A 25,615-nucleotide genomic window follows, 5' to 3' on the forward strand; every position below is an offset into this window, starting at 1 on the left:
GATGGTGGTGAAAAGCTCAGTCTAAAAAAGGTATATTTAGGATTTTGTCTCTTTAGCCTCTGGATGGTGGGTTATTGGGTTTGGTTTGGTTTTTTAACTAGTTGAGAATGGGAAGGAAAGGAAAAGATGTAATGGGGATGATCACATGGGTTTGGAATTTACAATGTAGCAGGTAAAGGGGTGAAAAAGAGAAGGTTCAGGAGATAATAAGATTTTAGCATTCAATCTTTAGGATTCCTAATGATCAATTAGTTCACATGTGTGGGATGAGACGTTCACACGAAAGCCCAATGATTCCAACCAAACTGCCCCTTCGCCATTTCCAGAGTCACTCCAAATGATTCTAATAACTTCACTCCTGTATTTCTTCCTCAGTCCCTCATCCTCAGTGACAGAGCAAAATCTTTATTTTCAGGAAACAGACAAATCAAAATAAATCAATACATTCTATCCCCTGCCCCTTTATCTACCCACCTATATTTCTTCCTTTCTTGGGGCTTGAGTGGTACATTACATATGAAGGAAAGTGAGAGAATCTGTATCCCCAGAGCCATCCCAAATGATTCTAGTAACTTCACTCTTGTATTACTTTCTCACTCCCTCTATCCTCAATGATAGAGCAAAATCTTTATTTTTAGGAAACAGACAAATCAAAATAAATCAATACATTCTATCCCCTGCCCCTTTATCCACCCACCCATACTTCTTCCTTTCTTGGGGTTTGAGTGATACATTATATATGGAGGAAAGTGAGATAATCTGTATCCCCAGTGGAGAAACAATGTGTACTACAAATCTTTCTTAAACTTGACACCATTCCCATCAGTTCCATCCACTCCCAACCCAGTCCTTTCAATTCGGTTGAAGGGCTGAGGGGAGGTATTAGTTCAAAGACAATGCTCAGGAAAGGGCTTCATCCATCACAAACTCAGTGGCAAGTTATCCATCACCAAAAGGTGCAGAGGTCACCAGTCATAGCTCATCTTCATCCAGCTTGGCCAACCTGGCCTGGCAGACAGGAGCTTCAGGTGCAGGAAAGACCTGAGAAGAGTTAATAAAGTCCAGAAGAGAGATGAAAGTCAAAAGGTAAAAAATTCAAAAATTTATCAGAAATCACTGGCCCTTATTTTCACCTCCTGACTCTAAACTTCTCTGGCCTCACAGATTCCTCCTATTAGGTGTTGTAGATTTAGTAGTGCTTTGAATGGCAATCTCTAACCCCTACCAGTCAGATAATTGAGGGAGGGTAGCTTAACATTAAGTCAAATGCTTATTGACTTGACTTGGAAAAAAAAGATTAGAAAGGGAAGAGAAAAATGCTGGACAGGAATGGGGGGAAAGAGATTCATATAGACAAAGAGGAAAGGGAAAATTACTTCTCATATTCTCATATGATAAAAGATGGGAGCTATAGAGCACTTTATGATTTTAAAAATTCATACCCATTGTTTCTTTTAGTTCTTACAGTAATCTTTTTGAGATTGGTAAAGTCAGTCAGTCAACTGGCATTAATTAAGCATCTACTGTGTCAGGCAGTACTAAGCAATGGGGATACAAAATCAAAAACAATCCCCACTCTCAAAGAGCTCACGGCCTAAGTGTCAGTATTATTATTCCAATTTTACAAGTGAAGAAACAACTCAGCAAGCCAGGATTCTAGGTCCAGTGTGTTTCCCACTATACTCTGCAGCTTCCCATATTGTTTCTCTTCCCAACTCTCCCTCTCCTAAGGATCAATCTCAATTTTTCCCACACCCCATCACCCATACCTGTTCATTCTGAGGCAGGGAGCGTTCAGCTACCCCCACTGGGGGCAGCAACAGGGAAGGAAGGGAGGCATTGATGGGTGTATGTATGCTGACTGGGGCTCGGTCCCCAAGCCGGATTCGTCCAGGGCTTCCCCCCACAGACCCTCCTATCCTTCCCAAGCTGTTAGTCTGGCTCTCCCGTCGCTGGTATTCAATCGGTGACTGCAGTGCTGGGATAGGAAGAGGAACAAGGAAGATGGATTGGAAGTCATACTGGGGCCCTTCCCTGGGATCTCTGCTGTCCAAAACAAAAATTCACACTTATATAGCATAGCAAGGTTTGCAAAACTCCATTCATTAGTGATGTTGGCTCCTCCAGGAGCTAAATGGAAGGTCCATGTGAAAGTCTGAGTTTTATAATCAACTTGATTTTGTAATTTGCATCACAAGGTCAGAAACTGGAGGTGTATAGAAGTCAGTCATCAGGATCAGGAGTTAGAGATCAGAGATTATCAGGGAATTTTTAGGTTGGAAAACCCAAGAATGCCCAAGGTGGTTGTGGGGATCTCTTACCATTGAGGAAGTTCCTCTGACTTTCCAGGATCTGGGCTATTTGCCGAGTCCAGACCTCACTGATTGCTGGATCTGAAGCCTGTAGAATATAGCGCTGGACACCACCCTCTGGCCCTCTTGAAGTCAGGGTGAACCGGCAGGGATCCCCCTGAGTGTTCTTCTCTAGGCCCAGACAGCTGACCTGAAGCAGTGCATATGGATAGGAAGGAAAACAATTCAGATTATTTCTAGAGTTTCCCCAACCTCCCAAGTCCTATTTTCTAAAACTGATCCTGTTCCATGCCCTCACATAGTCTCTAATGAACCCAGAATCTGGAGATCCATTCTCAGCATCCCTCCCACTCTTTACCAGCTCCAGAGTCTCTTCCACCAACCTAGAGCTCCCAAGTCCAAGATATCCCAACCCACTCTCCTCACCTTGATACTGTTCTTATAGACATATCCAGGTTGTGTCCCACCCCTGACCCCTCCCCCTAGGGCCTCGCTGAAGATGATGATTTGCTCAAAGAGGAAGACGCGTCTCTCTCGACCCCGGGCAGGGAGCAGCCCCCCAGCTTCAGGTTCTGTAACCCAGAAGGTGTCCTGACCCAGAAGCTTCCCCTGGGTGGTCAACTTGCCCTAAGATCAAAAGGAAAACAATCATGATCATAATTACAAGATTAGAAGGTGAGGATTGTGGTCAAAAAGGGAGAGGACGGAGAAAGGGAGTGGACTAGAAACCTCTGCCAGCACTGCTTCATGGGAGCTTCCTGCTCTCCTGCCCCCTCCTTCACATCAAACTCGGGGTCTAATGTAGGGATATAACTCTTTCCACAGAGATCACCAGGCTGTTCCATGCTGGAGGGTCCAACAACATACAAAATTCTTCAACGATTCCACCTCTTTTCCCATACCTCAAAGCCTCGAAGTCGCCCCAGACTCATCATGTCATTGCAGCGCTTCGGCACAAAGCACATGACTTCTACTGCTCTCTGGGACAGGAAAAATTGGAGAGAAAGTAGAGGGTGAGACAAATTCTACCAGTTCCCTTCTATCCTTGCTTCTTTATTTAACTAATTTTCCTAAAGTATTCTCTCTCCAAACTAACCCTTCCCAAAGGGAATGGAATTGGTCTACTGAGATCTGGAAAGTAGAGAGGACTGATTATAGTTAGAAGAGGATGAGAGGTCTCCTTACCTCAAGCTCTTCAGTATTCTTCTTGGCTTTACTATAATATTTGAGGAAATCCTGAAATATGTAGAAGAAACAGAGAAAGGTTCTGAGGCTGTGATCCTGATTTCCAGATTTCCCAGACACCCTGTGAGAGAGCCTGAAGGAAGGACAAGCTGGGTAGAATGTGAGGAGATCTAGAAGGAAGGCCTGTCAGATGGTGTGAAGGGAGAGTAGGTAGGTCCATGTGGGCAAGAGGCTCTGACCTTAAGTAGCAGCTGGTACTGCATGATTCGCTGGACAGGTTTGATGAGAAGGTCATTAAGTTGAAGACGGTGACCAAGCTGCTGACGGAGTTCCTGAGAGAGAGGCCAGGAGACAGAACTTAGTTGGGATCCTATGTTGGACCCTGGCCCACCAGTAACTCTTAAACACTGACCTCAAAGTAGCTATCTCCAAATTCAGACATGACATGCTCAGACTTTGGTTTGTTCTGGCAGTAAATAACATACATGTGTAGTCTCCTCTCCTGTAGAAGTTTGGGGAAATCATGTCTGAGATCAATCCTCTTATGTTAACATTTATAGAGACTTAATCCACCCCCCAAATTGAGGTCCAGTAGATACAATCATCTTACATGCTTAATGAAGAGCTGAGCCAGCCAATCAGGATCCTGAAGACATTTCTGTAGTTCTTGAAGGAAGTAACTAGAGGTATGGCCAAGTAAATGGGAAGGAAGTTCAGAATAGGGTCTATTTGATCTTCCCAACCCAAATTTTATGATTTCTTTGATCTATTTGATTTTTCCTCTCCTTCATTTTTGTTGTGCCCCTTTTTAACACTCCCCTTTTGCTCTTCTATTTTCCTCCACTCCCCAAACCCTTGATGCCAACATTCTCACTCTCTGTGCCATTCGTAGATTTGCTGGATATTCCCAAACACAATCCTGTCCCGACCTCGAAGATTTTCAGGGATGCCCTGAGCTGTCATGGTTGCCATGTAGCCCTGGTGGGAGAGCAGAATGTGAGGTATAAGTAGGACAAGAAAATGCTATTAAGAAAGGTGCCACTGAAAGGACCCTGCATGAAGGAGTGGAAACAGGGAGAAGTCTAGTCCTAGAAAAAAGACCCATGCATCTTTTGGAAACTAGTGTAGAGATTTCCAGCTCTAGACAGAAGGAATGGCAGCTATGCAGGGGTTGGATGGTAAGAGTAGGGGGTATGGGTGGGGAGAGGAAATTACCTCCACAATCTGCCCCAAGTCCTCCACGTACATTTTCTCTGTTTCCACCAGTTCACTCAAGACAAACCTAGGAAAGTAGGAAAACAACCATCTCAGCGAGTCAATGGACTCTCTTCACTCAACAACCACCCCTTTCTGAGACTTAGTGATTCCTCTCCATAAAGTGAGAGTGGAGATCTCGCTATGTCCAAGGCAATGCCTGTGGGAGGTTCTCTCTAAATGCTTAAAGAGGATCCATTTGGTCATCATTTGAAGTACAAAAATGGCACTTACATACTCCTGTCCAAAGCCCTCTTATTTTTTTCTTCCTCACTTTCTGTAGTCTGAGAGGGAGTCTCCTCAGGGGGCTGGGAAGTTGTACTTTCCTGAAGGAGTAAGGAAAGGAATGGCTCTCAACAGGATGATCAGGAAACTTTGACTCTGCTTCAGCATCCACCTTAATACCCTTTTCCTGATACCTGGGTTTTGCCTCCAGGTCCTTCCAATAAAGTGGTCAGTAAGGTCAGTTCTGGTAGTTCCTCCCCTGACGCTAGTGTTGACTCCCGAATCCATCCCTGGGGATCAGAGAGCAGATAGATACAGATCAGCTATAACAAATATGTTCCCTTTCCTAACAGTGACCCTCTAGCCCTTGCCCTCTGCTCAATATTTGATGTTGCCTCATATTCAATGTTCCCAGCTGACTCTTCTTGCTCACCTGACATGATCCTGTCTGGTCATTGTCTGTTTCAGTTTCCACACTGAGGCAGTGTCTAGAGTGGTCCAACCACCGCCTCAAGCTACTGACAGGCCCTGGGGGTCCAGGGGAACAGGGACCAGAGCTGAATCCAGAGCTAGGAACAGAAGTGGGGGCCAGGACAGAGGCAACAGAAGCAGAGACACTGCCTTCACTGCCAGCAATGGAATATGACTCTGGCAGAATGGAAGTGGAAACAATACATGGAAAGCTTAGTTAGGACTTCTAGGAGAAATCAGAGAACATTAGCCAATTCTTTCCCCAGTGCCCAAAAACCTACTGTCTCCATTTGAGTTGTATAGGAATAAAAATTTTTTATTGGTTTTCACAAAGGGGAAAAAGGGGAGGTAAATATAGTGACTTCCCCTCCCCAATTCAAGGAACAGAAACATCCAGGAGAACATTCAGACACTTTGTTCCCCACTTCTAGAGCCCCAGGAATATGTGGGGTTCCCACACATTTTCAGTTTGGCATGGTTTATGGATGTAGGGGGGACAAACCATCAACTGGAAATAAGATCTGGGGGTGGCCATCTGCCCTCCATAATGGATACAGACCATTCCCTGGGAAACAGGGGTGGGGAACAGAGCTAAGAACCATCTGCCACCCCTGGAATGACTCCCCTCCTTGCTATAAAAAGAAATAATTTCTGTACTCTCTCATTACCCCCCCCCCAAAAAAAAGCAGTTACTACAATAGACAGAGGAGGGCAAGAAAGGAAGCTTAATATGGTGGGAGATCTGTCACTAGTTCATCAGATTATATGATCAGATATAAAACTAGATTTTTTCTTCATCCGCTTGTCTCTACCCAGACCTGAGTCACATTCGAGACAGCATAGTTTTGAGTTTGACTGAATGCTTTTTTCGGGGGAAAAAGGGGGGGAAATAGTGAGAAGAATTGTACAGGGCCTAGAAGAAACTTGAACAGGGTGTTTCTCTCCTATCCACCATGTCTCAGAGACCCACAAAAACAGACACCGACCCCTCCTTGCCTCTTCCCTGAGTTTTTTAAAATTTGGAATCAAAATATATAGAGCTTGAGATTATCTTCAAACTCTACTTTTCTGGGAGATGTACTGACAGTCTCTAGTTATAGGGTAAGGGGAGAAAAGGACCCTGGCTTCCAGGTTCCCCTCCCACATACACATTAATTAGCTCTCCCCTTTCAAGATTCCCCCCCCCCAAATGCTGAGTCCCACACTCACCGCGACCCCCCCGGGAGAAACAGCAGCCGCATTTTGCCAGCACTTTGCGGATCACGTGGGGACAGGCACAACGACCCCCCCGGTGATCCTCCCGCATGGCTTCGGGGCCCCCCCAGACCCCCCACCCGGGCCGGCCATGCAGAGGGAATCACGGGGGGCGGGGCGGGAACGGCTCCGGGCGCACACCCCCCTCCCTCCCACCCAGAGCTGGGCTGGGAGAGGGGGGAGGGAAAGGATTACTGCGGGGATGTCTAAGGGTGGCTAGAAGTCTTATCTGAAGGAGGGACAAGGGATCTGGGGAAGGGACAGCATAGGTCTGGAATGCGGAGTCGGGTGAAGAGGAGCTCCGGAGCCCTATCAGTCCCGGGGTCCGTGCGTCCAAATGTCCAGTCCGGGTGGGGCCTGTGCCGGGATGCGGCTGCAGCTCCAGCTCTGTCTCTGGGGTCGCTTGGGGTTGGGAGGTGGGCCGAGAGAGTAGGATGGGTGCGTGGAAGATGGGGTGGGGGGAAAAGTCTCTGGGTTGGGGTTGGGGGGAGGATATGCGGGGGTGGCAGCGTTGGGAAGATACTGGCGCTGAGCCGGGTCTGGGCCGAGCTGCGAGCTGAATTGCAGGCCGAGCCTCTTTGCAGCCGAGAGGAGGAGTCTGTCTGGTCCTAGCTCCGCCCTCTTCCACTCCATTCCCACCTCCAGTGAATCCCCAATTCCCGCCCCAATTCCCCTCTTCCCCCCCCCCCCACTGCTTCCCTCAAGTTGGAACTCTATGTCCCCAGCTTCTCCATCCCTCCCTCCACTGCCTCGCCTCCTGCTCTCCCTCGTTCTCCCCCCTCCTTCCTTCTCTATCTTCAGAGGGCCGATGTTGGGGGATTTTCGTGACTGGGTCGGTGCCCGCTATTCTCCTCTCCCTCCCCCCCCCCCCCTCCCCGAGAACTTCAGGGCGAAGAGCGGGAGTCCGGTGGATAGATAAAGCTTCAGATGATGTGTGGGTGTGAAGTGAAGGGAGGGAAGGAGGGGTGGGGTCAGTAAGTGGAAATAAACGTGGGGATGGAAAGAAGTGTCATCCTCTACCCAGACTCTTAATTCTGGGAGGTTAAGACGTAGACAGGTTCTCTCGAGCGGGCTGCGTGTGTATAAACGCTCTATTCAGGTGCCCGCCCCTCTCCCTCTAACTCTCCCCCTCCCTTCCTTTCAGTACCCAGGACTCCAGCAGCGGCTAATCACCAATTAAGGAGAAGTTCTAGAGCCCTGGGCTGGCGGGGGACCAGGGGTGGGGCATAGGGGCGGCTACTCCGCCTGGCTAGGGGTTTTGAGGCTGGATAGGAGAGAGGTCGGACAAGAAGACATGAAAATGTGGGGTAGTCTGTGCAATTAAAATGCAAATAAGATGCAAAACATTATGTAAATAAGCAAGGAATATTGTTCGAATTCACCACTTAGCGCGGAGTACCTCTCTAAACTGTTTTACCCCGACCTAAATCCAGCTTCTTACCAAGTTCCCGAGTCGGTGCGGAGGCCTCAGCTTCCACCTCCCCTCCTTTACCCCATGTCGTACTTTTAGGCTCCGTTTCCCTTTCCCCCAGCCTGAGGAGGCTCCTTTTGGGGAGCTGCAAGGACAGAGGGTCAGTGAGGAACCCCAATTCGCCTACATCTAGCCCTGACACCCCCTTTCCCTGACTGTGACAAGGAGCGATCAATATGTGGCTGGGCTAGATTCGGGGCAGATTCCATCCCTTTGGACCTTACTACTTCTATAAGGTTTCACCAGTGACTGCGACTATCAGCTGTTTGGGAGGATGAGACGCGGTGTGTGCAGCCTTTGGTCCCGTTACCCTTAACCCAAGCCCCCAAAGTCCCCTTTCCTTACCCCCTCAGGCTCGGGCAAGGCGCATGCGCGCAGCATGCCTCCCATAGCCCCCAGCATCCGGTCAGTACGGCCCGAAATGGGGCGGTCTGGGGGCTTCATGCTGAATTTAGACCGTGTTCGTAGCTCAGGACGGAGGGGACACCGAGCCTAGGGGCCCTGAGGCGCTGTGTCAGTGAAGCGGCTGCTGCTTGAATCCTCCCCCAATCCTCGAGCTCCGCCCCACTCCCACCCCAACTCAAACCCCAGCAGGACTAGTAGGATTGCCTCTTTCCCCCAAATCCCACCCCCACCCACTACAAAAAAGTAAAAATACAGACCAAAGTGCTCCAATGTGTTAGGGATCAATCGGTCAACCTTATTCCCTCAATTCTCCAAAAGTCTAGAGGAGTTGGTAAAGGATCCAGGGGTTCTTGATTTCCTTCATTCCCCAGAACATCCCTATTCAGGAACCCTCCTCTCCACTGCCCATCCAAAGTTGTGTTGCATATTTTATTTTTATTAAATCAAAAGCTAGTCTGGTGGCAGTTCCAAACTGGGTAAAGGTAGAGGAATGGGGGAGAAAGACTGACATAAAGACAGACACAAAAAGGGGACAAGATGAGTGTGTAGGGGGGCTTGATGAATACACAGAGCAGGCTCCATTTGGTGTGGGGGTGTTGTATCGGCCCCCAGTCCCTCCCTTCAGTTACACACACCCAGAGTTCATTGCCAAGTACAGTTTTGTGTGTGTGTGTGTGTGTGTGTGTGTGTTTGGAGTTGGGAGGTAAAGAGACACCCCTCAGTCCTTTTGGGGGGAAGTCTTCTAAGGAGCGTATTTCAGAAAAATCCAAAGTGGATGGGATGGGGTATGAGTACATGGGGCAGTGGGTTCAGGGTATGTACATGGGAGGGGAGAGGGAAGAGAGAGGGAAAAGCATGGATATAAATCTTGTAAGTTAACCCCAAACAAATGGTGAGATCCGAGTAGGGGTAGGGATGAGGGTCACATCACACTGAAGTACATGGTGGAAGTGGGGGACAGAAGAATCAGGAGGCTGTACCCTCCTATCCAAGGCTCCCTCCAAAACATAAAAACCTCCTACGTACTGGAGATAAGATGGAGAGACTAGAGACATCAGTTGACAGGGTGGAGGAGGTAATGAACCCTCCATAGGGGAGGGTGTTTGGGGAGAGGGGGCAAAAGAAGGGAATATCCTTTAATCATCTGTTATGCCCTTGGCTCTCAGTTCCTCTTGCACCCTGGTCAGGTAGGTGGGATCCGGGTACCCAAACCTAGAAACAAATAGATGGAAGAAGAATGTTAAATGTATTATTCCTTTAGTCCCCATGCCCTCCCCTTCCTGTTTACCCTCTAAAAATACCAGACCATGCCTCCTCCTCCCCCTTCCCTCTGTTCAGGTTGTCTCATATCCCAGTGAAGGATAGGTCCAATTCTGCTTAGTTATATGGACCAAGGTGAGTACCCCAAGGACTAGGCTCTGTGTGTGTGTGTGTGTATGTGTGTGTGTGTGTATGCGTGCGTGTAGAAGAGGCATGGAGAAGTTTTTAAAAAAAGGAGATTTGTCTAATGGGGATAAGGGATGAGGAACAGGGTGGGGAATCTGGGATTAGGGGAGGGAAACATGTTGTGAAGCTAAAGGAGAGCTAAGTTAAATATAGCAAGGGAAAGGGCCAAGGGGCAGGTATGGGAGAACTACATATTTGGGAAGGTTCCCAGGACAAGGGTTGAGGGCCGCACAGTGGCAAAGGGGATCAGGAGAGAGGGGGAAATTGGAGGGATGTCGCACAGCTGGGGTCCCCCAGTGCAGCTGGTCTTGTGGTGGATGTCGTTCCAAGTGATGACATTTGGTCTCCCCGTGGTCATGGAAGTGCCAATGGTGAAGGTGAGACGCTGGTCAAAAGCCTTTCGGAACAGAGTCAGCACCTTGTTGCCCTCGGGGCAGTCTGGGAGGTAGGCCACCCGTGTGGTGCCAGGATACCGAACGCCAGGGTTTGGGTGCTCGGCCTGGGAGGATGGGGGAGTGGTGGGGCAGTCAGTGGATGGACAGCCTAAAGGCCCTTGCTGATGACTAACAGTCATCCTGGTCATCCCTCTGTTGGTGTGCTCCCAGTTCACACATAGGGGAATGTGCTGAAAGATTTCTAGGAAAGGAGATACCCTAGTCATCCATCAGAGGGCTGGTCCCATCAACAATTCTTATATTTGAAAAATTTTTCCTACTATCTAACTAACCACCCACACTTCAACTGGACATAATTTTCCTTTTGATTGGTTTTTAGTTGGATTAAAGAGGGGTCTGTAATCCAAAAAGGTGAGAACTTTAGGCATTAAGTCAACTCCCAGCCTTTTTCTCCTGTATTCAACCTCCTACCAAGGACTTTATTTCTTATCTCTTTCAGCATTCCAGACCGTTCACATTCACTTTAGGTATTACTCTCTAACAATGAGGTTCTAAGGATGACTTCTGGACCCTTACCCATCACTCCTGTTCCTACTGTATCCCGATAGCTTTCCTCTTTCTAGTAATTACAACAAATTAATTATTCCACTTTACTTGTAGCCCTCTAAAATTTGGGGATTCCTTTCTGAGGAGTCCTCACCTGACCAAACGTCCCCCATCCCTTACCAACAATTCACCTCTGTAGCAATTTCTGCACTAGTGAACACTTCCAGATTCATCATGTCAGTATTAGCTAGTTCCTTTCCTTATACTTAATGGACATTTATGTGTGCTGGGAGTAGGGGAGAAAAAAGGGGAGCTGGTTTGTAAGACATCCCCCCACCCCTAGACAACAATGAAAAGGTCATAACTTATGAAAACACTAAAGCCAAACATATTCAATATCTTAAATCATCGGCCATTTCTTTTCCCCATTGTTATGAAGGAAGGGTGAGTCAAATCAGCTTGGGAGAGGTCAAAAAGGGAAAAAAGAGAGTGATCTTCTTACCCCTTGGACACCAGGTGGGAAGACATACTGGATGACAATGGTTCCATATTTCTCATAGCTAGGCAGCAGGAGGCTGGCATCCTTGGAGACCAGCATTCGCCCATTCTGGGGTTGGTTGCCCACCAGCTGCCCATAGAAACGACCACACATGGGGCAGGCCTTCTTCACCTGAAGTGCCCGGGTAATGCAGCCTTCACAGAATGAGTGTCGGCACTTTTCCAGTGTCTTGGCATTCTGTATCTCCCCCAAGCAAATGGGACAAGTGCTCTCCTGCTCTTCCGCCTCCTCTCGTAGGCGGGGTGGAGGAGGTGGGGGCAAAGGGGGTGGAGGAGGTAAGGGGGCTCTGGCCCCTGGGGGCAGTAATGGAGCAGCTCGGAGAGGAGGGGGCCCTGGGCGGTGCAGCTCTGGCTGCTCACCCCCACCCCCCAAGGACAGGCAGCCCATCAACTCCCCCTGCCTCTGTGCCTTCTTCAGCTCCTTCTCTGCCTCCTTCAGCAGCCCCTTGAGAGCCTTTCTGGCTAGGTAGAGGCTATTGGGAGGAGCCGGGTGAGGGCCCTGGGGAGCAAGCTGGAGAACATAGATGTCCGATGTCTCTCCATCGATGAGGATGGATATTCGATGTTCATCCCGAAGCCGGGCCAGTCGCCCTGGTGTTTCCTTGCTCAGGAAGTCCCACACTGGCTTTGAGACTGTCACTTTGTTCTTGCAGCTGCCCCCACAGGCCGCCATCCTGGACAGGACGAACGACACTGCCCCAGGATGAAGGGGCTTCAGGATAGGGTCTATTTGCCAACCACCAGTGCCTCCACTCTCAATCCCCACTACCCACCTTAGGTCAGCATCAGCCCCATTTCAAAGCCCACCTACTACCACCTCTCACCAAAAAATTACATATCTTATTTTACTTTTCAAGTCCAGCATCCCTTTCACCTTAGTGTACTCCATTCAAAGTTCTCCCAATAAAGACTAAGATGAAAGATTATATTGCAAGGTAGGGCAAATTGCTTCAAAGTATAATGGCTGCCTCATTTTTATTCAATATCACCCCTACAGCATAGTATCTCTTCCTGGTTTCCCCTCCCATAAGGGTTACAGGGCAGTCTTTCAGGGTAGGAAGTCCAATTGATTTATTACCATTTAAATCAAACATCCAAATCTGGGACTCAGTGAACTTTCCCCATAGTTACACTGATTACCTCCTTCCCTGTCCAGAGGGAAGTCATGTGCCCTGGCAGGGAGGCTTCCGGACTGGCACATCCAGAATTGGCTTTCCATCTCTCTCTCTGTGTCCCTACTTAAGGGCTAGAAATATATGGCCTAGTGGTGATGGTGGTGAACCTCTCTGTCCATTGCTGGGAAGGAAATGAGGGAATTTTCTTGGATACATCCTAATTCAGAGACCCTATGCATCTGGGAGTGGAAGAATCGGGATTTCTAGAGTCAAGGTTACTGAAAGCATTTAAAACAAGATCCCTGGAGATGGGAACAATGAGGGATGGGTAGGCAGCAGGTTACTTGGAGGACTGGTACCTGGAGAGCCCATGGATGGTGGCAGGAGGAATCCCAGAAGTTCCACACTCAGCTGGACTTTGGCCTCAACTCTGAGTGAGAACAATAAGGTTATAAGGCAAATGGTGGCCTTCTCTGTCCCTCCCTTTCTCTCCCCTCCCTTCCACAAACCAATAGCACAAGACTTCTCCCTTCCTCTTCCCAGACCCTTGGTATTCAACCCTGTCCAAAAGTTTTGTGAAGACTGAAAATTCAATATTCAAACTTCAAACCTCTTTTCATCCCTAACACTAAGCCCTTAAGTCTACAGTGAAAAGGTAAGAAGAGAGAAAAGGAAGAAATAATTGATTAGAATTGGAAAACCCTCAAAAGTTTGATCTAAACCAATAGTCTTAGCTATAGTCCCTCCCCCTGACTCAGTTCATAAAGGCAAGAATTTCCTCTCTATTTTCCCTCTCTCCACTATTCCCCACGATTCCCAAATTGTTACCCCCATGGCCTGCGAATCCTCCCTAAGGTCTAACCTTAATCACTCCTGCTTGCTGGCTGTAGATTTGGACAAAGTGGCAGCAGACTCTACAACCAAAAAATTAAAAATTAAAAAATCCATAGTTCACTCATACTAGTTTAAGACCAGATATGTCACCTCTCCATCTATATATACTATCATGCATGGGGAATATTCATACATGGTTCTGGTTCCTAGAAACTGAGGCATCCCTTAGTCCTCACATGTTTTATTTACTTCCTCTGGTCTCCATCACTCATCCATCTAGGAAGAGAACAGGTCAGAGCTCAGGGTTAAGTTTAAATGGGGGTAGGTCAGTGACTCTCTTTGCTGGGAGGGAAGGATGCCCTGGCTCGGGTCTCCCCCCCACCCCCACCCCTTCCGATCCCCCCTCCTGGTTCCGAGGCTGTCTCTGGCCAGGGCTTAGCCTTGGATCCCTTCTCAGTGGAGGGCAACAGAGAGCGCTTACTCAGCTGAGGAAGTTGGGTGAGGGGGTGGGCAGGGTCCGGGGGTCCGCGACCTACCCCAGGCCAGTCCCACCTCCAGACTGGGGCGGGGTCAATGAAGGTGTCTGGAGTGGGCCCATATCCCTGAGTCCCCACAGACCATTTCCCGTACCCTCCATCCCCAGCTAGGCCGGGCCCCGATTCCGGCGGTGCACACACAGATGGATACACACGGGCACTCACGCGCGCGCCCACACGACCGGGGCTCCCCTCCCCGACCCCGCAGCTGGCAGGCCCCGTGGAGGCCCCGCAGCACCTCCCCAACATCCTTTCTCCCCATTCTTCCCGCAACAGAAAGGAAGACGCCCGGCTGTGGAGCGGGCGCAGAGGGTGGGCAAGGGTGAGGGTCCCCGGGCTCCAGGGAGTTGGGTCCGAGGGGCGCGAGCTCGCGCCCGGGGGGCGCTGGGGGGAGGGGGGGGCGCCGGGCTCACCTACCTCCCGTCAGCGCCGCCATCGCCGGTCACATGACTGAGGCTGTTGCTGGGATGACGGTCCGGACCTTAGCAACCCAGACTTCCGGAGCCAGTCGGATGAAGAAGAGGGAAGGGAGGTTAGGAAGGGGGGGGTCCTGGAGGAGGGGAGGCGGGGCCGAGAACAGCGGCCCCCTCCCCCAAGCCGGAGGCGACAGTCACCGCCTCTCAGGCCCCATCTCCAATCCCAAAGCGTCCTTCCTGCACCTTCCCAACCCTCTTCCCGTGGGGACGCTCCTGGGGGCGGGGGAGGGAGGGAGAGCTACTGGGGAGGGAACGAGGGCAGGGCTGGGAGGTGGGGTAAATAAATAAGGGAAGGAGCCGCAAACTAGCTGAGAGATAAGGGAGCAATTTCCTCTCCCCTCACCTTCCCCCCCACCCAGTTCACCTGTCCCTCTCCCCATCACCTTCGTCACCTTACCCCGCCCTCTACCATCCTCATCTTTTTCTTTCCCAATAAATTGCTCAGCTGCCGGTGGGTGTTGGAGGAGACCGGGCAACCTCAGCTTTTTTGGCCGAAGGGATGTCCTTGGAAACGGCATGGCCTAGGTTCAAATGCCATCTAAGATACTTCCTAGTTGATCCAGAGCGAATCCCTTGGATTTCATTGGTAAAATGAGGAATTCGGGTTAAATGGTCTCAAAGATGCCTGCCAGCTCTCTAGCCTAGATTTCAGATCGGGTGGAGGAAGCCACCCTGTTTGTTTGGTATTTTTGTTTTGTTTTGTTTTTTTTAACCATTTGCCGCTTTCAGTATTAATTGCAGATGGAACCATAGGCAGAAAAGGGAGATGAAGGAACGCTGACTGAATATTAAAAATATGCCACGACGTAAGGGCCTAAGAAAAGGTATTTGACTTCTCTGGGGCTCAGTTCTTTATGAGCAAAATGAATAGGTGGGGCTGTGGCCGATGCCTTTCAACTTTAAATCTATGATCCTATGAGATTGTGTGAGGAGGAAACACCCTTTATTTACCCATTTTTAGTGTTCATGCCAGAAGGGAACTAAGACAGTAATGTGGAATGGATAAAGAGGATAATAATACACCCCTCAGCCCCATTTCTATAGCACTTGAAAAAGGTTTTATAGTTTTGCTCATATCCATTATTCGAGGTAGATGGTAATTATTCCTCTTGTACTTTTGAAAAAAGCCTAAGGCTCAGAACTTCTCAATTTCAGTAACTTTTCTATTTATTTTAAAAATTAAATTTTACTTTTATCAAGAGATCTGAGCTCTCCTACCTCTTTCCCTCTCTCCCCTCCCACCATTGAGAAAGCAAAAAAAAAACAAAAACAAAAACAAAATCTCATTTCATCATGAGTCCTCGGTAATCATGGTGGGTCATTGTTTTGATCAGAATTCTTAAGTCTTTCAGTTAATTTTCTTTATATTAAATTGTTCTCTGCTCAGGGAACAGACTTCCAGAGCCATTCAGCTAGTAGGCATTTACTTGAGAATTGAAGTTCAGGTCTCCAGATGCTGAGTTCAGCACTTTCCCCATTATACCTGACTCTTAAAATAACCTTGTATTGTTCTCAAATTGAAGTTCTTTCCAATAACTCTAACCCCAATCCCTCTACAGAAGCCAAAGCCAGAGTTTTGTTTTTTTTTTCCCAAATTCTTTTGCTCACAGTTTAACAGAGGGAAAATGAGGAAATAAAATGAATCAAGGTGCCTTGAAAAAGGATTCAAGTACCACTTGAATTTACTGCTCGGCCTTTCGGATACTTCTCTTCAAATACGCAGAATAACCCCAAACTGCTGCTTTCCAGATTAAAACTTTGTACTCCTTTTCCATCCTACAGCCTCATCTACAAGATATTTCCTTTTTTTTTTTTTTTTTTTAAACTTTCTTCCCCCAGTGGCCAACAAGGAATTTAATAAAGAGGCTTTTGAAAATCCCAAGGGGCTGTTGGTGGAGTACTGTCAATCCACTCTTCCCACCCTAGGAACTGGATGCCTGATCTTTCTCCAGCATGCTTTCCCAGGACCTAGCTGTATCCCTTCCCCTCACCCACTCTCTCCTGAAGCCAGAAGATTTCTTCCCAAGAAGTTTTGGGGGAAAATATTGACATTTGTTTCTTACTCAGCTTCTTTACTGAAAGGACACATGCATTTTATTGAAGGTCTGTGTGTTCCAAGAAATCCAGATCCCAGAGGAGATTAACCTCCATATTCTGTATCTGGCACCTCAAAGTTTTCATAATCAAGAAATACTTCCAACATTTCCCCCATCCAGTTACAATCTAAAACGATTATATTCCCAAGGCAAAACAAAAAACCCCACCAACTCTTACTCTTTTCTTTCCCTCCCTCCCCCCACCCTGCTTCTACCATAGAAAAGTGTCTATTTTCTTTCATTGATCATTACAGCCTACCTTCAAGAGATATTATTTGGGACACCAGTTTTGCTTCCAAACCTTTTAGCTTTCTGCTCTTCCTTATAATGAATCCTAATAGTAACAATATATAACTTTCCATACCACTTTAAGGTTTCTAAAGCATTTTAATCTCATTTGATACCTTTAACAGCCTTGTGAACTATTTTTGCTTTTTTTTGCTAATCATTGAACATTGTATTTATTGTGAATAATGTATTCCCGGTTCTGCTTGTTTTGCTCAGCATCGGTTCATATAAATCTTTCCATGCCTTTCTAAAATCATCTTGTTTATCACTTTTTATAGAATAACATTCCCTTACCTTCATATAGATCATGTGAATTATTAAAGGCATTTATAGTCATTTCACAGATGAGGAAGTTAAATTGTCTTTGACTAAAAATTTACACTTGTTTAATATGGGATTCTACTCATTAATATGGAAGTATCAGTTCATTTTACCTAGTAACTCCTATGCCACACTGGATCTCAAAAACACACAAGAGCAGTAAGAGGGAGCAGGTCAGGTTTAATAATTTACTTCTATATTGAGACAGCAAGAATAGGAATATGCAAGATTTTAGATTTTTTTTTTTTAACAAAAAAAAAAAAAAATTTGCAACAAATAAAGACACCCACACTGCCCCGATGTATCAGTTACATGGTCAGAAAACCAATTTCTAGAGAAAGGCAGTTGTTGGCGTCCTAAGTTTTATTGCATTTAAACGGGAGAAAGAGAAGGGGAAAGGTTTAAGTTCAACCAGTCACCCAGAGAGAGGATAAGAGGGAGTCAGATGTCATGGGTCACACATCACACATACAAATCAGGCAGCCATTTCACACACACACATACACACACACACACACACACAATTTCCTCCTCCTGAAGAATAAAAGTGGGAGCAAGGAAATAGGTAGGGAAAAATATTCACAGAGCTACCTCTTATTGACAGAACAGTCTAGCCACACAGGGAGTACTGTATTGATTCATAACCTTGGACAATACTGGAGAAACCTAGGTAGGAGTGATTGTCTCAACCTCAAAGTGAGTCTAAACTCCCTTTCCCCTTGGCTCAAATTCCTCTGATGTTCCTCAAAGCTCAGTTAGGTATACTACTCCTATATGATTTAGGGAGGCAGTTATGGCTGATTCCTCTCAGGAGATAGGGAATAGGGATGCCACCTATTCTGGGAGATCTAACAGTACAAGACTGGTTGAATGGGAGTACGCTGATGACAAAGCTGAAGGGAGAGAAAAGGAATGATGCTGAGTTCAGTTCACCCCAAAGATAACCAGGTTTGGTCCAGGTTGAAGAATTCCTCTTCCCCTGAAACAATACCCAGAAATAACTAGACAAAGATAAAGTAATACTAAATATAGTTGAGCTTTTAGCTCTAGACTCTTTCTTTACTCCAGTCTCTCAGATCAGCCATCTAAATACCTGATGAAATGGTCTCAGTCCCAGGTAGGGACAGAGGCTCTGATATCCAGCCACAGCAACCAAACATGGACCCCAAGTCAGGCCTAGACAGTGAGACTACTTCAAGACTTAGGTGTCTAGAACAATGAGGAAGGGGCTAGGGAACCATTCAAAGTCCCTGACAAAGTACGTAATCCCTCAAGACCCCAACCCAGTGAGAAGCCAGCCTGCTGACTGCATCTTCCACCCTCCACCCCGCTTCAACAAGTGAGACTGGCTACAACACCTTCTACACATTCACATCTGCCCCCAGTACATGGGGCATGTTGGAAGAGTGAAGAGCAAGCCCCTTTGCCCCCAAGAAAGTTAAACAGCAAAGTTCAAACTCAAGCTTTCCAGGTTAGAACAACTTCTAGGGCCAGAGTCACTGGGCCTGCCAGAGTCAGAAGATGCCTGCCACCCCCTCCCCCTCCCCAAACAATTCAAGTCATCCTAATTTACAAAAATAACATGACATTTCACAAAGATCAAGGCACTTGGGAGAGAGAGAGAAAAAAAAAAAGTCCTCAGTAAAACCCTAATGAAGTTGACTTTGGGGGTGGTGTGGTTAAGACAAGAAGCAGGGAAGACATCACTCTGGGAGTGGGGAGAGGCAACTTGGACTTAGTGAAGGAAGAGGACATCCCTAACTCCTTTAGTCTTCCTCCTACAGCCCTGTCACTCCTTCCTCTGCCACCCAAGTCTATGGGAGATGGCACAGATGGCCAGGCAGGCTCCTAAGCAAAGATGTTGGTGATGAAATCTAGGAACCGCTTAGCATATTGATCAGGATGGACAGTAGAGATCTCTGCACCAGCCTGTGGAAAGAGAATTGAGAAAGAGAGGGTTGAGAGTGGATCGGGGATGGACTGCTCATTCAGCCCCAAACCCCAAACCCTTCCTGATTTCCACATTCATTTCTTTAATTCCTCTGTCCTATCTGTGGTCATTACAAAAGGTTCCCCAAAAAACTGAAGCCCTTCCCCCAATAACTGTTTCTGAGCCCTAGAGTGAGAATGAGAACCAGAAGAATATATAAATCTACTATTTTTATATAAATTACTATATAAAAATACTCACCCCATGCTTGACAGTCTTTGCTGCATGAGCTGCCTTCTTCTTGGCATCATACTGGGTGAGGATGTCAATGAGACCCATGAAATATACCTCCTTCTGAGGAGCCCCTGAAAGATGAGGAAATGTAGTAAGAAGCAAAGTATAATCCTGAAATCCACTCCCCAACTCCATGCCCTGTCCAAAACATTCATTCAGTTATTATTTTATTCAATTTTTAGCCTCATCTTCACACACTTCATAGATAGGGTGGAAAGACTTCCTATTAGACTGGTTGACCTCTGAAATCTCTTCCAATCTGCATACAGACCAATTCAGGGGTACCACTCTCTAGTAGAACCATTCTCCCCTGACTTTTCTTCCCCTTGAGAGAGGGTCTCCTTTAAATTTTTTTTCTAACCACTACGAATAACTCCAAAGCCCTTATTTTCAACATCCTACTTACCTTCAGCACTTCGGATGGCATAGACATCAATGAAGGACTCAAACTCCCCAGGACCTAAGGGTCGGTGAGCATGGATATAGCCTCCTATTCCCTCGGGGGAGGTACCACAGGAGCCAACCAGACCAGGAGGCCCTGCCATACCACAGTCCCCCTCTCCTTCCTGTTCCTCCTCTTTTCCAGGTCCTTCTTCCTCTGATTCTGTCCCCCGAACGATGTCATGGATACCCAGTAGGAGGCTGTAGTCCATAATCTTCAGCTGTACCAGAAACTGAAGGCCCACCAATGTATCAGAGATATCAGACCACTCCTTCCCTTCCAGGATTCAATCCCCTCCATCCCACTCTGAATCTGGCTATCTCCAGGGAAAAGAGACAGAGGCTAAGAGAATGAATGGCAGAGGCAACCTTACATCTAATCAAATCCTTCATAATTTAGAGTTCAAAGTAACTGTTCTGTTTTCACAACTCATACTTATTATCTTATTCCCCCTTCAACCAGAGCTATGAGGGATCTCCCATTAAGAATCTGGAAGTCCTTGACTCTCTAAAATCAACCTAAACCTAATGGACAGGGACAAAGAAGAGAGGCTCCTTTATATTACGACTAGAAGAAACAGATGCTCTGTAGAGGAATGATTCAGAGGATATTATTTTAGAATTAATCCCACCAAACCTCACCTCTACGTCTCTCTTTAACTTTTCCAAAAATACTTTCTTCTCTTCCTCACCAATATAAACCTTCTGGTTCTTGTTTAGAAAATCCATATCTTTCAGTGTGGGTAATTCTTTAACCTGAGAGGAATGGAGAGAATAATGTATTATGATAAATTTTTTCCAATGCAACCTCAGAAAACCTCTCTCCCTATTTTACCCTCTACTCCTAATCTTGGGCTCCATCTTTTCACTCTTCTGGAAAGTTCTTCCAGGTCCTTACCCCTCTTCTTGGTTCTTTTCCCCAAAGATACCATAAAGCATAAAACGAGGCACAAAACTTACCAAAGCCTAAGAGTAACTTCATAGCTAATCAAATACAAGAGGCATTGACTGATCATCTACTATATGCCTGACACTGACATGAAAATAAATTGAAAAGGAATCTTAACTTTCAGGACTTTATATCCTAAACTTTCTACTTTATCAATACACAATATGATATGTCCCTAAAGTTTTGTATTTGACTCTGATTGCTCTCAACTCCCTTCTGGAGCTTTTGCTAGCCCCAGAATTACATCTAATTTATTATAGAGTCTATGGCTTCCAAGCCAGTCTCTATCCACTCCTTTACTCTCCCATCTCCCTTCTCTTAACAAAAGCCTCTCTCTTAAACTGAGGAAAGTCATGCAAAAGAAAGGAGAATCAACATATTTATTCCCCTGACTGAGATTTTTGCTCTCGTACCAACCCCAACATTTCCCATGTAGAGAAGTCCTATCTAGCTGAGCTTTGATGAAAAAAAAACAGCCACTTTTTAATTGGACATAAGCCTTTCCAGAGAATTCTCTTTCTTTCCAGTTTACAATCAGTATAGTTTATGAGGATACTTTAACAAAAGACATTTTCCTTTCCTCTCTAGCACAAATGGATATTCTTTTTATGCCCAGACATTATCCCCAAAAAACAATGTTACCTTTTCCTTGTCACTGGCTTCCCGGGATACCAAGGAGCCCTGCAAAAACAAAACAAAACAAAACAAAACAAAACAAACAAACAAAAATCCAGAAAGAAATAGTCAAGGAGTAACTAAAGTAATGGTGAGGACATTGCCTGTTGTGAACCTCACCACTTCACTGACACTGCCTCTTTTACAGGATGGATCTTCTAGCTCTTCTTCCAGTTCCCTTCCTGACTCTCTTTATCCTCCTCACCCCCTTACCTTGAGGTCATACTTCCTATGCACAGGGAGCCGATGGCTGAACATGTTGCGCATTACGAGCATGTAGCTGTCTTCATTGTCAACGCTCACCCGGTACATTCCCAGGAACTGAGGGAGAAGTGTGCTGCCATGGCATTTGACTATATACTGGGATCGAAGACCACAGATCATTGAGATGGAGAAAAAAAACAGAGAAGAACAGTCAGGTGTACCTGGGAAACACTCAGCAAAAGGAATCCATTCACTATGGTTCTAGGTTAAGGAGAGAAAAAAACCTAACCTGAAACTTGGCTGTGGTCAGAAGAAAGGGAATCATAGGGATCAAGCCTCCCAGAAATGCCCCTAATCATTCCTACTGCTCTTGAAATTCAATTATTTCCATTTAACACCTTTTATTTAAATGTTAACACTTATCTTATCAAACAATTCTGTAATAGAAGCCAATCAGATATATTATTCATATGTTACAACTGAATAAACTGGATAAGGGATTTGCTAGATTTTCCCAGTTGATTGACAGTGAGATCTATAACTCAGATCTCTTAAACCAGCCTAAACACTTTAATTTAGAACAATGGAACTCATCAACAAATTGATTTAGGATTCACAAAGGATAGAACCTATTCTTTTGATTTTAGAATTAAGATATTTGTGCTTTCTTGGAAGTAGCACTTTTTGGATTCTTCTTTTTTTTTTCCAGGTTTTTCATTGGCGGCAAACAGAACCAAGATGGATAAAATGTTTTTGACACCTACAGAATATGCTCCATGGGTCAAAAAAAAAAGTTAATCACTGCCTGATTCCTAACTGATCTTTGGAGGGTAGATTGCTTTCCTATACTAATTCTGTACCATAAACAACCATAGTAGTATCTTCCATACCCCCTTACCACTGACAGATATTGGATGTTACTATTTTACTGATTGATCCTAAATTAATCTACAGCCTATAATGTGCTACATCTTATGTCTAATGCCATGTATCTTAAGCTGTAAGCTCCCAGAGGAAAGGAAACATAGCCACAATTCTTGTTCTTCATTATGCTAATATATATTTTGTAATAACACATGTTGTTGCTGAGCAATTTTTCAATTATGTGGGATTTCTTTAGCAAAGACACTGGAGTAGCCTACCATTTCCTTCTCCAGCTGATTTTACAGATAAGGAAACCAAAGTAAAGTAAGTGACTGCTCAGGATCACACAGCTAATAAGTTTCTGAGACCAGATTTTAACTCAGAAAGATTAGTCTTCCCAACTCCAAACCTGACACCCAATCCACAGTACCACCTGTCTACAGTCTATACCTGTCTGCATTTTTTTTTAATTGATCTATTTAGAGAAGGAAAAGATAGGATAGTCTTTTGAGGCCACAGTAAGGCAGACATTTGTGAAGAGGAATGCTGAAATGAAATTTGAAGGTCTAACCTGATGGTAGTTAGAAAGATTGCTATGCATGTCAGCAATGTCCTCACTGGAAACCTCTTTGATGACCAGAGTCCGATCATAGGAAACAAGGAATCGACCATCGCTGCCTTCACTCTCACTTGGGGGACTTCGGGTAAGAGAGACCTGAGAAATATAACAGGGGTCAGAGATGGAGATTACTCTTTCACTACAAAAAGAAAGAAAAATGATCAACTGAAAACACATAGCAGTAGAAGAAACACCCAGCCCAAGGGAGAGAATAGAAGATAACATATCAAATTTAGAACCAAATTTGTTTTCAAAGACCCATGCTCCCCTCCTTTCATTTGCTGGGTAAGAAAAATCAACTTCACCCCACTAGGGATACCTTACCTGGTAGTCCTGGTCATCAATACCGAATCGATCTCGAAGGTTCCTGAAGACCTGGGGACAATACTCCTTGAACTTGAAGTGACTAGGCAGGTTCTCCCTGGAGTATGGGTTGAGGGGTGAACACTCATCTTAACAGTAGCATATGCCACATACCAGGTAAGTTAGTCAACCTGAGATCAGCAGTGAGCCCACTGTTAACTAAGTTAACATAAGAAGGACTCTAAGTACCAGACTGATGATTTGTCATTTGCTACTGGTGGACTTGCACAAATCAAAAAAGAATATCACTAAATGTTTCTTCCAGGTAAACCCTTATGAGTAGATTTCTTCCAAAGCTAAGATTCTATTAGTCTAAGATTTTAACTCTTAGGACTCTCTTTTGAAGTTTTAAATATTTCTGACTCATGAAAGAGGTAAAGACTCACCCTCCTCTCAACATACATACATAAGAGGAAAGAAGAAAGATATCTCACTTACCGGTGGAAGAGGTGATTGTTGACTTTGATCTTGGAGCTTGCCTTAAAGTCATCTGGAAGCAGCATTACAGGGGGTGGGACCTGGCTAAGCTCATTGATCTAATGAAAAATCAAACATGGAAACAGTAAGTGGCAATAAAAATGGCTCGGGATAGAGGAAAGCCAGCAAATTAAACCTTATTCCTTAAAAAACAAAAAAAAAACCTAAGTGTCTTAACAGAGAGAGAAAACAAAATCTGTTACCTCATACTGCTTAAAAACAAAAGTAGGCAAATTTTACTTGAACCCCTCAACAAATCCATTCCATGTGACATCATGCCCATAACACGTAATCATTTTATCAGGCAAACCCTCTAAGTTTCTCATGTTTATTTTTAAAGCTGTGAAAAATTCTAAAGAAAAAATATACAGCAGTCTCAAGACATTGAAGGCAAATAGCTATGTGCTCTAATTTTTAAATCAGTCATTTTAGTTTGAGATCTAAGGAAGCCCTCAAGGAAAAAGCAGAAGGAAGGGAGAAAGATCTAGTAACTATAAACAATTCCTAATGACAGTGACCACTTTACCCAACAGACCTAATGTCCAGAACATAGAAACAGTAAATAAAAGTACAGAGCAGGATGTTGTAGGGGGAGGCTATAAATAATTTAAAAATATATTTACACATTTGTCTCCTTAGTCCTACCTGCTCTGACCTAATTCTGTGTAGAAGGGGCCCCACCCCCACTCCCTAATCTTGGAAGGTGTAAGCAAAAAAAAAAAAAAAGCACGCTGACCCACCCCGCCCCCAAAGTTCCCTCGCTGCAGCCGCGGAAGCTGTTAAGAGAGTTAGGGCTAAGCTGGAAACCAGGCTGCAAAGGGAGGAGGGAGTGCACCTCCCGACACACTGAGCGAGGTGACTCAGGACGCCTGGAGCGCACCCAGACAAGCCAGAGGCTCCGGGATCCAGACCCGGGGCGACACAGCAGGAAGGAGAGGAGCTCCAACGCGCCGAGCCACCGGCCCGGCCCCTCCCCAGCCAGTCCCCGTCGCCCTCCGCCCGGGGTCCCTCCACACAGAAACCTGGTGGATCAAGCCCGGAGGAAGGGGGGTGGGGGAAGGGACGCGAGGCCCCGGAGGGCGACGGCAGCAGCGCCCTCGGGAGGGGGGACTCCAGGGCGCAGCCCGGAAGGGGGAGGGGAAGGACGGAGGGGGCAGAGTCTCACCGAGTGGGCGACGCCCCACAGGAACACGCCCACAAGCGGGTCGGCGGCCCGGAATACCTTCACCTTCTGCTGCACGAAATGCTTCTTCTTGGTCTTGGAGGCAAAGCCGAAACCTGGTCCGGGGCCCCCGGCCGCCGGCTGTACGGTGGCCGACGAGGCGGAGGAGGACGCCATGGCCTGACCCCTGCGAACCTGTCGGAGCCAGAGCCTAAGCTAGGAGCCGCGATGCTAGCGCCCGCCTCCGGAAGTGCTGCTCACCTGCAGCGCCGTCACGTGACGGGGGGACCGGCGGGAGGTGGGGCGGGCTCGGGATACGAAGTTGGGAATGCGCCGGCGCGGAGCCGGGGTACAGCACTCCCTCCCGCGACGCGGCCGTGTCATCCTCTCACCTGGAGCGTGCGCGCGCACCGGCTGGGGAGGGGGAGGCCAAGGGCAGGGCCGGCGTT

The 25,615-nt window shown here is 46.5% G+C and overlaps 3 protein-coding genes across 9 annotated transcripts; all 3 read right to left on the reverse strand.

Moving 5' to 3' along the window:
* Positions 1–363: 363 nt before the first annotated feature.
* On the reverse strand, positions 364–8,731 carry ARHGEF25 (Rho guanine nucleotide exchange factor 25). 2 transcript variants are annotated; one of them, XM_023505374.2, is made up of 16 exons: positions 8,518–8,731; positions 8,143–8,257; positions 5,410–5,624; positions 5,171–5,266; positions 4,986–5,077; positions 4,713–4,779; positions 4,372–4,475; positions 4,108–4,177; positions 3,910–3,999; positions 3,737–3,829; positions 3,498–3,548; positions 3,215–3,292; positions 2,739–2,939; positions 2,322–2,502; positions 1,770–1,978; positions 364–1,041 (listed from the first exon to the last, which is right to left on the reverse strand). In XM_023505374.2, the coding sequence occupies exons 1-16, from the start codon at positions 8,614–8,616 to the stop codon at positions 973–975; spliced, it is 1,830 nt and encodes a 609-aa protein (XP_023361142.1). In that variant the 5' UTR covers positions 8,617–8,731; the 3' UTR covers positions 364–972. The 2 variants fall into 2 exon arrangements, with proteins under 2 accessions (XP_023361142.1, XP_031796939.1); XM_031941079.1 differs by lacking the exons at positions 8,143–8,257; positions 8,518–8,731 and adding an exon at positions 6,657–7,338.
* Positions 8,732–8,992: 261 nt separating this feature from the next.
* DTX3 (deltex E3 ubiquitin ligase 3) lies at positions 8,993–14,491 on the reverse strand. 3 transcript variants are annotated; one of them, XM_031941081.1, is made up of 6 exons: positions 14,425–14,491; positions 13,665–13,747; positions 12,997–13,067; positions 11,467–12,215; positions 10,305–10,522; positions 8,993–9,789 (listed from the first exon to the last, which is right to left on the reverse strand). In XM_031941081.1, the coding sequence occupies exons 2-6, from the start codon at positions 13,691–13,693 to the stop codon at positions 9,714–9,716; spliced, it is 1,143 nt and encodes a 380-aa protein (XP_031796941.1). In that variant the 5' UTR covers positions 13,694–13,747; positions 14,425–14,491; the 3' UTR covers positions 8,993–9,713. The 3 variants fall into 3 exon arrangements, with proteins under 3 accessions (XP_031796941.1, XP_031796942.1, XP_031796940.1); XM_031941082.1 differs by lacking the exon at positions 10,305–10,522; XM_031941080.1 differs by lacking the exon at positions 8,993–9,789 and having other exon boundaries at positions 9,796–10,522.
* Positions 14,492–17,348: 2,857 nt separating this feature from the next.
* On the reverse strand, positions 17,349–25,556 carry PIP4K2C (phosphatidylinositol-5-phosphate 4-kinase type 2 gamma). Of its 4 annotated transcripts, none has more exons than XM_031941086.1 (10): positions 25,170–25,556; positions 23,966–24,063; positions 23,489–23,585; positions 23,117–23,260; positions 21,691–21,837; positions 21,445–21,483; positions 20,496–20,609; positions 19,819–20,086; positions 19,380–19,483; positions 17,349–19,117 (listed from the first exon to the last, which is right to left on the reverse strand). In XM_031941086.1, exons 1-10 carry the CDS (start codon positions 25,341–25,343, stop codon positions 19,037–19,039), a joined length of 1,266 nt encoding a protein of 421 aa, XP_031796946.1. In that variant the 5' UTR covers positions 25,344–25,556; the 3' UTR covers positions 17,349–19,036. The 4 variants fall into 4 exon arrangements, with proteins under 4 accessions (XP_031796946.1, XP_031796949.1, XP_031796947.1 ...); XM_031941089.1 differs by lacking the exon at positions 25,170–25,556 and adding an exon at positions 25,027–25,122; XM_031941087.1 differs by lacking the exon at positions 25,170–25,556 and adding an exon at positions 24,885–25,017.
* Positions 25,557–25,615: the final 59 nt, after the last annotated feature.

Source organism: Sarcophilus harrisii, chromosome 5 (assembly GCF_902635505.1).
Source record: "Sarcophilus harrisii chromosome 5, mSarHar1.11, whole genome shotgun sequence".
Classification (NCBI taxonomy): Eukaryota; Metazoa; Chordata; class Mammalia; order Dasyuromorphia; family Dasyuridae; genus Sarcophilus; species Sarcophilus harrisii.